Source organism: Zea mays, chromosome 3, assembly GCF_902167145.1.
Source record: "Zea mays cultivar B73 chromosome 3, Zm-B73-REFERENCE-NAM-5.0, whole genome shotgun sequence".
Lineage (NCBI taxonomy): Eukaryota > Viridiplantae > Streptophyta > Magnoliopsida > Poales > Poaceae > Zea > Zea mays.
Genome location: NC_050098.1, coordinates 186,286,981 through 186,300,448, shown reverse-complemented (window position 1 = coordinate 186,300,448; position 13,468 = coordinate 186,286,981). Strand labels below are relative to the sequence as shown.

The 13,468-nt window shown below is 52.8% G+C and overlaps 1 protein-coding gene across 1 annotated transcript; it reads left to right on the top strand.

Moving 5' to 3' along the window:
- Positions 1–10,334: 10,334 nt before the first annotated feature.
- Positions 10,335–11,387, top strand: LOC100383705 (uncharacterized). The gene has a single exon (NM_001176342.2). The coding sequence runs from the start codon at positions 10,356–10,358 to the stop codon at positions 10,854–10,856; it is 501 nt and encodes a 166-aa protein (NP_001169813.1). The 5' UTR covers positions 10,335–10,355; the 3' UTR covers positions 10,857–11,387.
- The last annotated feature ends 2,081 nt before the right edge of the window (positions 11,388–13,468 follow it).

The window sequence follows — 13,468 nt, the reverse complement described above, 5'->3', positions numbered from 1 at the left end:
ATGCGGTGCTGGAAGCCCTGGGGTAGATGACGCACTTCCCCGGCCGGAGGTTGGCCCGCCCATTTCTGCCCGACGTCCCGACGGATCGGCTCAAGTGTTCCTGCTCCCTCGTCGAGCCTGGCCTGCGCCCCGCGGATTTGCTCGAGCTGTGGGTCATGACCCCCCGCCTGAACGGGGACCACAGCTAGCTCCCGTAGGATGTCAACGCAAGGCACATGCCTAGGGAGATCACCGTTCTCCGGCATACCAAGATCGACGTGGAAACATTCACGACTTGGGCCGCAGTCCTCGTCGTCGAGGCTGCGGCTACCGTCGGAACAGTCGGAAAGGCAGTAGTCGCATGCGGTCATGAAGTCCCGCATGGCACTGGGGTTACGAAGTCCGGAGAAATCCCAACAGAAGTCGGGCATGTCATCTTCCTCGGACCCCGAGGGCCTGTAGGTCGAGGCGTCCGTCAGCCGGTCCCAGGGCGACCGCATACGATACCCCAGAGGGTTTGGACTCGCCTCTACGAGAGCGCCCGCCAAAGCGAAGTCGCTTGGCGGGTCGAGGCTGAATCGAAAAGGTGTGAGATGGGAATCGGTGGGTACCTCTTGGTCGATGGGCGGTGACGAAGTCACGTCAGGGACGGACTGCACCGTCGTCTCAGGTACGAGGGTGACGCCCAGCAAGTCCTTCGCGAGCATGCTGGCGTCGTCCGTTTGCTTGGGATTGGCATGTTGCGGGGAGACGGTGCTCGTCTTCGTCTCAGACACGAGGTCGAGGCCCGACGTGCCCCCCGTTGGGGCGTCGACGCCGTCGACTCGCTCGACAGCCGACGAGGCGCTGCCTCCTGCTTGGCCTTGGTTGCCCCGCCTCCTCCTCCGTCGGCGGGGGAGGGGCGGGGTGAGCTCGAATGTTGTTCTTCCACCGCGCGGGGAAGACGTCGTCAATTCCGCCGCCGGCGGGCGGGCTGTCGGCCGCCATTGTTGTTGTCGCACGGCGGGGGAAGGAGTATCATGTCGTAGCTGCCGTCGAAGGACATGAACTCAAGACTCCCGAAACGGAGCACCGTCCCGGGCTGGAAAGGTTGCTGAAGACTGCCCATCTGGAGCTTGACGGGAAGCTGTTCGTCAACACGCAGCAGGCCCCTACCTGGCGCGCCAACTGTCGGCGTTTCGAGACCGGGGGGGTCCCTGGACCGACGAGTAAACTGTCGCCGCGTGCCCCAGCCCAGATGGGTCGGCGCGAGACGGAGCGCGAAGGGGGAAAAGGCAGCCGAAGAGAGAGAGGTGGAAATCCCGCGGCCTTCGTGTTTGTCCCGCGCCCAGGTCGGGTGCGCTTGCAGTAGGGGGTTACAAGCGTCCACGCGGGTGGGAGCGAGCGGCCTCACGCGAGCGCCTGTCCCGTCCTCTTCCCCGCGCGGCCAACCCTCTGTAAGAGGGCCCTGGTCCTTCCTTTTATAGGCGTAAGGAGAGGATCCAGGTGTACAATGGGGGGTGTAGCAGAATGCTAACGTGTCTAGCGGAGGAGAGCTAGCGCCCTAAGTACATGCCATCGTGGCAGCCGGAGAGGTTTTGGCACCCGGTTCGTGTGGTGTCGTGGCCGTCGGAGGAGCGCTGGAGTCTGGCAGAAGGACAACTGTCGAAGTTGTCGAGTCCTTGCTGACGTCCTCTTGCTTCCGTAAGGGGCTGAGAGCCGTCGTCATAGAGCGTGCGGGGCGCCATCATTGCTTGTCTGGCGGAGCGAGCCAGATGGAACGCCGGTCTTGTTTCCCGTAGCCTGAGTCAGCTTGGGGTAGGGTAATGATGGCGCCTCCCGTTGACGTGGTCGGTCTGTGCCCTAGGTTGGGCGATGTGGAGGCTCCTCCGAGGTCGAGGTCGAGTCTGTCTTCCGAGGCCGAGGTCGAGTCCGAGCCCCTGGGTCAGGCGAGGCGGAGACCGTCGGCTGAGGCCAGGGCTGAGTCCGAGCCCTGGGGTCGGGCGAAACGGAGTTCGTCGTCTTCCGGGCTGAGCCCGAGTCCGAGCCCTGGGTCGGGCGGAGCGGAGTTCGCCGTCTTCCGGGGCTGAGCCCGAGTCCGAGCCCTGGGTCGGGCGGAGCGGAGTTCGCCGTCTTCCGGGGCTGAGCCCGAGTCCGAGCCCTGGGTCGGGCGGAGCGGAGTTCGCCGTCTTCCAGGGCTGAGCCTGAGTCCGAGCCCTGGGTCGGGCGAAGCGGAGTTTCCTATGGTGCCTGAGGCCAGGCCTGGCTGCCTGTCAGCCTCACTCTGTCGAGTGGCACAGCAGTCGGAGCGGCGCAGGCGGCGCTGTCCTTCTGTCAGGCCGGTCAGTGGAGCGGCGAAGTGACTGCGGTCACTTCGGCTCTGTCGACTGAAGGGCGCGCGTCAGGATAAAGGTGTCAGGCCACCTTTGCATTAAATGCCCCTGCGATTTGGTCGGTTGGCGTGGCGATTTGGCCAGGGTTGCTTCTTGGCGAAGACTGGGCCTCGGGCGAGCCGGAAGTATGTTCGTCGCTGGAGGGGGGCCTCGGGCGAGACGTAGATCCTCCGGGGTCGGCTGCCCTTGCCCGAGGTTGGGTTCGGGCGAGGCGTGATCGAGTCCCTCGAATGGACAGATCCCTGACTTAGTCGCACCCATCAGGCCTTTGCAGCTTTGTGCTGATGGGGTTACCGGCTGAGAATTAGGAGTCTTGAGGGTACCCCTAATTATGGTCCCCGACACTACTACAACTATCAACCTCTCACATTGGCTCGGTATTTATGCTTATAATTGAGAGATTTTATGCTCAAAACTTAAGGTTATTACGCTCCAACCCCGAGATGCGTCCACCAGTGAACAACATGCCAGATTTTTTACGCACTGTAACGAATTGCATAAATACCTATACCTTGTAGTATAATTTGTATCAGTATATATCATAAACTTGATCTAATGTGTTTAGTTGCATGGTTGTTGGAGGGATCCTATATTTATGAAGGAAATAAAACATTAAATGGTAGTAGTATATATCATAAAATGGTCCTTACGAGTTTAGCTGCATGGCTGTTGCAGCGATCCTAAATTTATGGAGTAAATAAAGCATTTAAAAATAGAAATCAACACACATATTTTTACTAAATTTACGCACATGCAAGGGAACGTGTTTGACTCATGCATGCATTCCTTTTTTGCGCGCACAGACCTGAGGCTGGTGGCGCAACCGACAACCTGGTTCAGTCAGCGCGTTGGGTTGAACCAGATTGCAGGAGTGATCGGGCTGAGCTTCCTTTAACTATTGACAGCCCAGGGCTTCCGTTATATCTGCCATATATATATATATATATATATATATATATATATATATATATATATATATATATATATATATATATATATATATATATTTGAATCATGAAAACAAATGGTGTTGACTTTTATAAAATAGATTTTAAAATCACTTGCTAACTGTAAACATACTACAAATTAAGGAGGTGTATTGATGTTTGTTCATTAGCTTCTCTGGTCAGGCTTTCAACCAAACAAATAGTACCTCCCAACTTGCTTGGCCAGACACGGCTTTCAACCAAATTAATTTGCTCTAAGAGTTAGTGAATGTGTTAGAGATGACAAATTCTGTACAACAACATCGGATCGATAGAACAGACGACGAATTCGTACAATGAGAGGTGAGACATCTATTGCTATCTAGGTTACGAGATAGAGATATCTCTTCACGGAAAGACGACTCTACGATTTTTGTTACAAATAGTCCCTTTAAACACTTTAAATGCCTTTACATTAATTACCACTATACATGTCCTTAGCTAGCTGTCTAGCAGGTTTGTACATGCAGATGCAATGCTACTTGGAAAGTAAGCATTGCCATGCAAGCTGGTTCATCGTAGACCCCTTTTGAAATGAATATACTCATATATTATGGAAAAGAACATAGGAAACAGAAAAGAATCACATTGGATACAGGGTCCTAAAGTGGAGCGCTACGTGGTGGCTTTTTCGGCAATGCATTCCCGCATTCTACCATGACCTTTTATCCTGATCAAAGACCGTGCGATGTGGGCTGTGGTCTTTGGTCTGTGGATAAGCACGTGCCATCATAATAGCACGACTGGACGACCTCCGCAAAGGAGACGCAGGCCGCCGGGCCATCGGACGGGCAGGGCCAGGGGGGGCCTGGCCGCCTGGGGCTGGACGAGAGTTGCTTTCTTGGCACAGAGGGCGCATGGTAGTACGGTACGTGCGTGGTAGTGGTGGACTGGTGGTGCAGTGCAGCACACCAGCAACGTACAGTCGTTTCCTGCAGCGGGCAGGCGAATCCTGCCTGCCACCTCCGGGGCCCGATCCTGTAGCCTCACGGATTGTATCTTGACGCGAGGCCTGCATCACGAATGCAACTTTGTTCGCTTTACCTTTTCAGTTTTCGCGTTCGGCGGTCCGGCCCACATGTCGGAGATCGACGATTATGACTTACGTGCTCCTTGCATGTCCTAGTCGTCCAAAGTCCAAATTGCAAACCTATTCATTTAGGTTTAATCTGTAGCCGTTTATACTATTTTTATAATATTTTTGTCTCTATATATTATAGCTGTAGCAGTCTAAACAATTAAACAAACAGCTTTAATCTGAATCGAAAAAGTTAACGTGATAGCAGCCATATGATAGTTGCATCCGGCCACTCACGTAGGCTGTGTAACACATGAGGTTGTCGTTATGTAAAATAAGAATTTACACAATAAATTATTTATAGAATGAAGTTTGAAAGAGTGAATAAAATATGATAGTTACCGAAGACACCATATTCGTGTTAAAAATGATTTTTTGTGAGAGATCTACGTGGAATGAGGACAACAAACCTTTTCTTTTTTTTTTGTTTCCTGCAATATTCTTGTACTGGCCACAATGACTTTCGTTGGTATATCTTCCTATTTCAACCCTTTTCTCTTAAAACGAAACCAGCGCACTTTCGTCGCCGAGGAAAGTACCTACGTCATCGTGACGTCTATGTACATTCATCTGTCTTCTATTATAATGTCATCCGTCGGATCTCTCCCATACAGCAAGGGCCCTTCTGGAGAACATATGAAATCTCTAGAAACCGAAAACGTGGTGCATGCTAAAAGTGTCTAAAGCTGTATAAAAAATGAAGGTGTCTGCGCACGTCGGCTATACATATATCAAAGACCAAAGTGCAACCCACATAAAGAAGGTAAAGTGAGAAAGGAAAAAAGTACAAAAAAGAAAAAAAAAGAAGAGGAAGAGTCACAACCAGCTCTGTGTTGTATAAAAATGAAAGTGCCTGCTCAAACCTAAAGGCAAACCAGACCGACCTTGAGGAAGCAAAAGTAAAAAAAGGAAGAGAAATGGTCACATCCAGCTCTGCGAACATATAGCGTAGATCATCAGAGAAAAAAGGTACAAATGGAAGATTTAACAAAACATTTGCATGTAGATTTTGCATTACCTTCTGTTTTTTATTATGAACAAAAGTCAGTACAATAACAAAGTTGGTTTCCAATTGAAATAGCTAATTATATTCATGTGACATTCATCACCCACTCATTTCTAATTTTTTATCAATGAAAGACAAAACACCTCTATATCCTTGCCTTTTTTCTTCTCAAGATGCATCTCTATATTCCCTTTGCTAGTATTAAAAAAAGACAACCAACGACTAGACCCTACCTTGTTCTATTTTTTTGGAGTGGCTTAGCATTAATCTTCTCCATTTCATGGGTGGTTTTGGAGTAGATAAGGGACTATTCTTCTTATTCGGTCGGCTTGACCGGTTTCTTTTCAATCTAGCGCACCCTTCTTCATACAATAGTATTTTCTTCACTGTTTTTGTCCATTTCCCATATGCCATGTCAAAAATAGACTTAACAGCACATCTCCCTTGTAACAAACTTAGCAGCACGTCTATCTTGTCAATAAACATGTTTGTGGCAAGAGAATGAAGTACCTTTTGTGGTCGATCATCATGGTTAGACTGTACAAAGTCTCCTTCAAGCTCAAGATTAGACTCAACAATCTCCTCGTCAAGCTTATGTGGCTCAAGAATGAGATCCCTTATATCTCGTCATCAATATCATCCATTGAAGATCTCTGCAACATGTAATTGCGTCTTAATAGACAAGGACTGAAAGAAGGATCTTTAACTCCAAAAAAAGATAGATAATGAAACAATTAGTACGACAATAGCTCTTAAAAGTGACCTTTAATCAACAATGACATACCATGAGAAAGTATAAAAATAAAGGTTGGAACTAAAGCATCAAAATTTTAAACAAGTAGAATATTGAGTGTAGTCCAACCACTGTATATCGTATATTTGCATATAGCCTACATAATCTCAATGACGAGATAAGCCTTGATGTTGTAGAGTGTGGTACCTTATCAATGGCGAGATAAGCCTTGATGTTGTAGAGCGAGGTTGAAAGTCGCCTAGAGGGGGGGTGAATAGGCGAAACCTGAAATTTACAAACTTTAAACATACACTACATTTGAGGTTAGGGTTAGAAATAAATTTGGAGTGCGAAAGATAGTTCTCCTTGCTAGGAGTTTCTCAATCAATGCGGATAACTTTTTGTAACATCCCAATTTTGATTTTCGAGGTTAGAAACCCTAAACTCCTAACCCCCCTTTATTATCTCCTAAAGACCCCATCTCATGAAGCATCTTACTCATCATATGCATGCACCATTATTTCTTGTAGCACTTCACATAAAGTATTTCATTTTGGACACCTAGGAAATTATAAGTTTTTTGTTTAAAAGAAAAAGGGATTAAGGAAATAGAAATAGGAAAGAAATAGAAATAGAAAAAGAAAAGGACCCCCTTCGGCTGGGCCGAATCTGGCCCAAGTCCTCCCCTCTCTCTCTCTCTCTCTCCAGCGCGTCGCGCTCCTCCCCGCCCGGCCCACGCGACCCATCTCCCGCGCATCACTCCCTCCCCTCACCCGCTGACCGCCCGGCCCCACCCGTCAGCCGCACCCTCCCTTTCTCTCTCGCACCCGCCCTTCCGCTGACAACCGGGACCCGCTCGTCAGCTCTCTCTCTCTCGCCCGTGATCGGCTATCGACGCGATCGCCATCGGCCACCGCTCCGCCATGTCTCCTCGCCATTACTCGCCCACTAGCCAAATTGGCGCCTTGCGTCCCCGCGCCTGTGCTGAGCCATCCCGTCACCACCGCCTGCCCGAGCCATCCCGTCGCCACCATTGTGCGCCATCATCGTCGTCGCCAGCGCGCCTCGCCGGTGCACGCCACCTCCTCCTCCCCCCTCCCTGGCCGCCTATAAAAGGGCTGCCCCGAGCTCCCCCAGCTCCACACACCAGCCTCGGCCATCCCTCACCCCTCCCCCGAGCTCAATCGAGCCAGCGCCGTTGCGCTCTCCCTCCGCTCCGGTGAGTTCTCCCTCCTCTCTCTAGTAGCCTAAGGTTCAATTAAGTTAGCTCATGAGCTTCACCACCTCTCCAGGATCACGAGGCACCACTTTCGCCTCCCCCGTCGCACTCCGTGGCCTCACCAGCGACCTCACCGCCGCGAGAGCCGCCACCTCGCCGTGGGCCGGCCATCCCAAGCGCTTATCGGCCAAATTAACCCCGCCACCATGACCCCCTACCCCTGGCCGCACTAGCCCACCTCCCCAACCACTCGGAACCAGAACCACGCCGGAGAACCGCCGCGGAACCTCGTCGGCGGCCGGTTTTCCGACCCCGGCCGGTTCGCCCCCCTAACGTCGTTGGCACTCCCCCTCTCTCTGACGCGTGGGCCCGCGCTCACAGCGTCCGCCCGCGCCGTCTCCCCTCCTCGTGGGCCATCTGGGCTAGATCGCCCGCGGCGCCACGCGCCCACGCCCGCACTGGGCCGAAATCCCCCCGGGCCCAGCTAACCAAGAATCCTTTATCTTTTTCCTTTTTTCTTTTTTCTTTTCCCTTTTCCTATTTTCATATATATGTATATATGTTAATATTTTATGCACCAAAAATAGTCCAAATATTTTATATGACACAAAATAATAATATTTAAAACTTGGCACACTTCACTAAGCCACCATTAGGGATGGCAACGGGTCGGGTTCGGGTCGGGTGGAGCAAAAACCCGCCCGCGACAGCACCCGCGAAATGTGACCAAACCCGCCTGTGGCCGCACCCGCGGGTGGAATCTCGCACCCGCACCCACACCCATCGGGTTTCGGGTGGGTTTCGGGTCCCCGTCGGGTTTGGCCGAGTGCTTGTGCGCGCCTGGGCACCCGCACCCATCGCGTCTGGCGAAGTGGTGAGCGGCGGAGTGGCTGACGGGCGACCTCCAGCGACCAGCGCGCGGCCGTCAGCCTTGTGCTTGTGCGTGCCGCTTGTGCCCTTTGCTTGTGTGCGCCGTCAGCCTTGGCGTTGCTCGCAGCTTGTGCTTGTGCGCGCCGCCGCGCCCTGCTGGCCACCGGTCGCGGCAGGTGCTCTCGCCGTGGGTCAGAGCACAAGGGCTGACGCCTGACGGTCGCGGCAGGCGGAGGCTAGGAGAGCTGGAGATTGGAGAAGGCAAGAGAGGCAGAGAGCGGCTGCTGGGCGCTGGCGGCTGGCCTGGGACGGGCGGCTGGGAGCCTGGGAACTGGGAAGGGATTAGGTTTAGCCGTTTAGGTCTCGGTTGGTCAGTTGGACTTGGGCCAAAATGACGACTGCTGGACTGGGGAGACATTGGGTTGGCGTTCATGTTCGGGTACCCGTGGGTCACCCGTTGGTGAAGTGAGAAACCCGGACCCGAACCCGAAAAGGTGCGGGTCGGGTTCGGGTCACACCCGTGGGTGAAAAAACGCACCCGCGCCCGCACCCGTCGGGTCGGGTACCCGACGGGTACCCGAACCCGTGGGTGAAATTGCCATGCCTAGCCACCATGGTTGATGTAGTGTTTATTGCCTGTTTTTGCTAGGCAAAGAGGGATCCGATCCTTCAGAAATCGTAGCTCTGGAAGAAGGGCAGGAGCCCGACCTCTCGGAAATAGACCTCTCGTGCCAAGAGAACTTCGACGATGGCAAGTCCGTTCTTCCCTTGATGCACGAATTACCTATTCTTTCTACCACTGCCTAAGCTGGGGACAAGGGTTGGGTCCTTTGCATTGTGAGTAGAGAGATGACTCGCATTAAAGAATATCTTTTGAGTACAAAATATGGGTTGAGGAAAATGGTGGTTTTTCTAAAAAAGAAAATGTTTTCAAAAGTGTATGATGAAGGGTATTCACCCTTATCACCTTTTGAGTGGGATAGTTAGGGACTCCCTGGTTTAGGAGAGGGCCTCAGGTGTTGGCTCAGCCGAGTTAGGTGTGAGTAGAAGGATTGTCCCCTCATATAAGGACCGGTTTGTCATCCTTCACTACCTGTACTCATGTCAAGTACAACCACTCGAGACTGTATGGGCAGTCACTCAATCTGAACTTGTATGGTCCAAACCCCAGGGTTATGATGGATGTGGAGCAGCGGGAGGATAAGGAGGAGGGATGTTTTGTCTGGTTTGGGCATGGCGGTGGCCTGACTCCTTCCGGTATAACCGTTAAGCACTACAACATATATGGCCTTTTATGACGAATAGTCGATGGCATTAAAGTAATTCGTCATTAGATCTCCTTGTTTATGACGATTTTCAGAAGATGGCTTAATATAGTGACGAAAATTTAACCTCTGTCATCAAAACCGTCATGATATATTCTAGCATCATGTTTGTGACGATTTTCTATGATAATATAGGAATCATCATATGAATAATTCGTCATAAACTTCTCAACATAATAATTACAATGATATTGCATGACAACGCACACATCTCATAGATATATGATGTATTAAAAAAACTATTATCCATATTAGCTCGCGTGACTCACCATCAAGGGCAGGTCACATTTCCATATAGGCTTTTTTGTTTGACATGTTGTCATATATTATTAGAGTGTAATGAGCTTTTGCCGCTATAACTCAAACTCTTAAAAGAACATGCATCACCAATCAGAACCGAGAACTATAAGTCATTACAATATATAAACATTTAATATTAATTAAAATAAATTAAAGTGTCAAAAATATATTTATGAAGTTATTCCTTTCGTTTATGAAAAATGCTACATATAAATTCGCCATAGAATAACTTCATAAAAAATACCGATGATGTCTTATTTTCTAAAAAAAATAGATCAAAACAGTTAGAATCTCTCATCTTCATGGAGCAAAGCTCGCAGCTCATGCGTCCACGCCACAACTTTCTTCCACAGCCATTCGATGGACATCCCACGGGGACGAGTCTGTCGTTTCGGCTCTAGTGACGCGATGCATCCGAACTAACCGACCATCTTCTCTCCCTTCAGGCTTCTACAACTGGCCGCCACTGCGCTACACCACGCGCCTAATGTCGCCACCGCTGCGCTCTAGGTCTATCCTCACCGCCCACCGCTGCCGTAGCAGCAAGCGCCACCACCTCCGCGTACTATGTCTGGATCTCCGAGCCCACCTCCATCGAGGAGCGCCGCCGCCTCGTGCTCCAACGGCTTCACCTCCGACCCGTCGCCTCCCCCGCCTCGCGGCTGGCCTCTGCCTCCTGCTCCAGCGGCATTCAGCGCCGCCGGTATGGGCGATATTCGTCGCTCTGGTGGACCGCGCGACGGCAGTGGCGGAGAGCAACTTAACTAGGAAGTACTTCGCCACGGCGGTGATGGACTTGCAGCAACGGTTCACGTCGGAGTTCGTTGCTGGCATCTCGCGAGATGCCCCCGACCCATCATCCATTTCACGCGCCAGCAAGAAAGTAGATAAGAACACATTGCATTTTCAGTTTTTGATGTCGAACACAATCGTTCAGCTCTACTTTTCTGTGCAAGTAACCACAATACTTTATTACCCATATGCATGATCTTGGTCGTGTGAATTTCACAGAGCTTTCAACCATACATCTTCTGGTCATCTGTTCTGCACTTTAAACAGAAGATGTCCCGTCCTGGATAACTTTGGGAAGCCAGCCATCATAGCCCCAGACATCATAAACCCATGGTGGTTGCTCCTTGAAGAAGCTGTGAAGAGTGCTGGCAACAAGCTTGGCAAGTTAGAGATATTCCCAGCCTCTACTGACGCTTGCTACTTCTGGCAGATTAGATTACCAGCATTTGGTTTTTCATCTATGGCGAACACCCCGATACTGCTCCATGAGACCATGACCATAACGTGGTTTGTGTCATTGGTTTTGGTTTGGCCTTCTGATGCCATTAAGGTATATCTGTTAGACAACTATTCCTAGTAGGCTATCAGCAGATATAGAAACTCATCCCAGGATATCAATCCTGTGGTTCACTGCCCGATTACCCAGATCATGTTTCTATAAACTGGGTACTCTGTGGCTATATATTGTAACACGTTTGTTCATCTTAATCAAGCCGTGTATTCTCCAATTCCTATACGTCTTCATGGTATCAGAAAAGGCTACGTTCCTCGCCTAAACCCACCCTCCACGTCCCTCTCCCAGCCATGGCTGCCGAAGTTCCCAGCGACGCCGACATCGTTGCTCGTCGCGCCGCTGACGCCCGACGCTCTGCGGATGAACTTCGTGCCGCCGAGGATCGCCGCGTCCAGCAGGAGGCTACCGACGTCGCCCATCGTCGATCTGCTGAGACAGCCGCTGCCCTCCAAGCCCGCGCGGACGCCGCAGCCGCTGCTGCCGCCGAGCGTCGCCGCCTCGCTGACGACGTCACCCGCCACGAGCAGGCCCTCGCCGCGGCTCGCCAACGTCTTCAGGTCGCCTACGCAGCCGTCGACGGCGAGATCGAGAACGACGACGTTCCAGCCGCCGACGCACAGGGCAGGAACGCGCGTCGCGACGGCTCCGACCCCGACCCCGTCGCTGCGCTCCATGCTCAGGCTCTCGGCATCCTCAACATCCGCGGCCTCGTTCCCGTCGTCCTCGACCTCGCGACGCCATCCTTCTCCAAGTGGCGCCGCCTCTTCCTCCTCGTCCTCGGCAAGTACGCCCTTGCCGACCACGTGCTGTGCGATGCCTCCTTCCCCGACGTCGCTCCCTGGCTCCGGATGGACCTCCATGTCCTCTCCTGGCTCTACGACTCCATCTCGCCCGAGCTCTACGAGATTGTCACCACCGCCGCCCCCACAGCCCGTACGACGTGGTTGGCTCTCGAGGAGCAGTTCGTGGGCAATCGGGAGACCCGCATCATCCTCGTCGACACCGAGTTCCGCACCCTTTGCCAAGGCGCCCTCTCCATCTCCGACTACTGCCGGCGGATGAAGACCCTCGCCGACTCCCTGGTCGAGCTCGGTGAGCCCATCTCCGACCGGCTGCTCACCATCAACCTCCTGCGCGGCCTCAACGACCGCTTCGCTCACCTGCGCTCGTACCTGAAGCGCCAGCGCCCCTTCCCGTCGTTCGTCGAGGTCCGCTCTGAGCTCCTCCTCGAAGAGCTCTCCATGGGACCGGTCGCCACCTCCGCGGCTCCGTCCGTCCTCGTCGCGTCTGCACCGACATCCGCGCCCGGCACCGCCACTGCCCTCGCCTCCGGACCTCCTCCTCCCCAAGCCAGTGGAGGCTACGGCCGCCGCCGCCGCAAAGGGAAGGCCAGCGGGGGATCCAACCCTAGCGGCGCCCGCGGTACCCCTGGCGGCGCTCGTGGCCAGGCCACGTTTCCTCAGGGCAGTTGGCCCAATGTCTACAACCCCTGGACGGGTAGCATTCAGATGTGGCCCGGTCCAGTCCAGGGGCACCGGCCTGCTGGCTCCACCTCCCACCAGGCGTTCGTGGGTGGGCCGCCTCCACCCGCAGCAAGCTGGGCTCCGGCCGCCTGGCCCACCACCAACGCGCCATCCTGGTCATCCTCTGCGCCGGTTTCTTCTTGGGCCGTCCAGCCACCCACCCCGGCCCAGCCACAGGTCGCCCCTAGTCCCTTCGGTCCGTGGGATCAGCCCACTCTGGCGGCTGCCTTCAACACCATGACTCTCACCCCTCCACAAGGTGAATGGTACATGGACTCAGGCGCCACCGCACATATGGCCTCCACCTCCGGTATTCTAACTCACTACCAACTCCCATCCTCCTCCACACCTTCCTCCATTATTGTCGGCGATGGGACTTCCCTACCCATTGTCTCTACTGGCTCCACGAATGTGGGTCATCTTCACCTCAATAATGTTCTTGTCTCACCCTCTATTATCAAAAATCTTGTTTCTGTTCGTCAATTCACCATTGATAATAATTGCTCTGTCGAATTTGACCCTGCTGGTTTTTCTGTGAAGGACCTCAGCACACGGAGCGTGATCGCCAGGTGCAATAGCTCAGGCGACCTCTACCCGCTTTTTGCCACTCCCCCACAGGCCCTTCTCACCAGCGCATCTTCCCAACTGTGGCACCGTCGTCTCGGTCACATCGGCCACGACGCTCTTCGTCATTTAACTAGTTCCTCTTCCATTTCATGTAATAAAGGACCTACAGCCTCCGACATTTGTCACGCCTGTCAACTCGGTCGT

Coding starts and splice junctions, on each gene's coding strand:
- LOC100383705 (NM_001176342.2), top strand. CDS start 10,356: ATGTCGCCACCGCTGCGCTCTAGGTCTATCCTCACCGCCCACCGCTGC.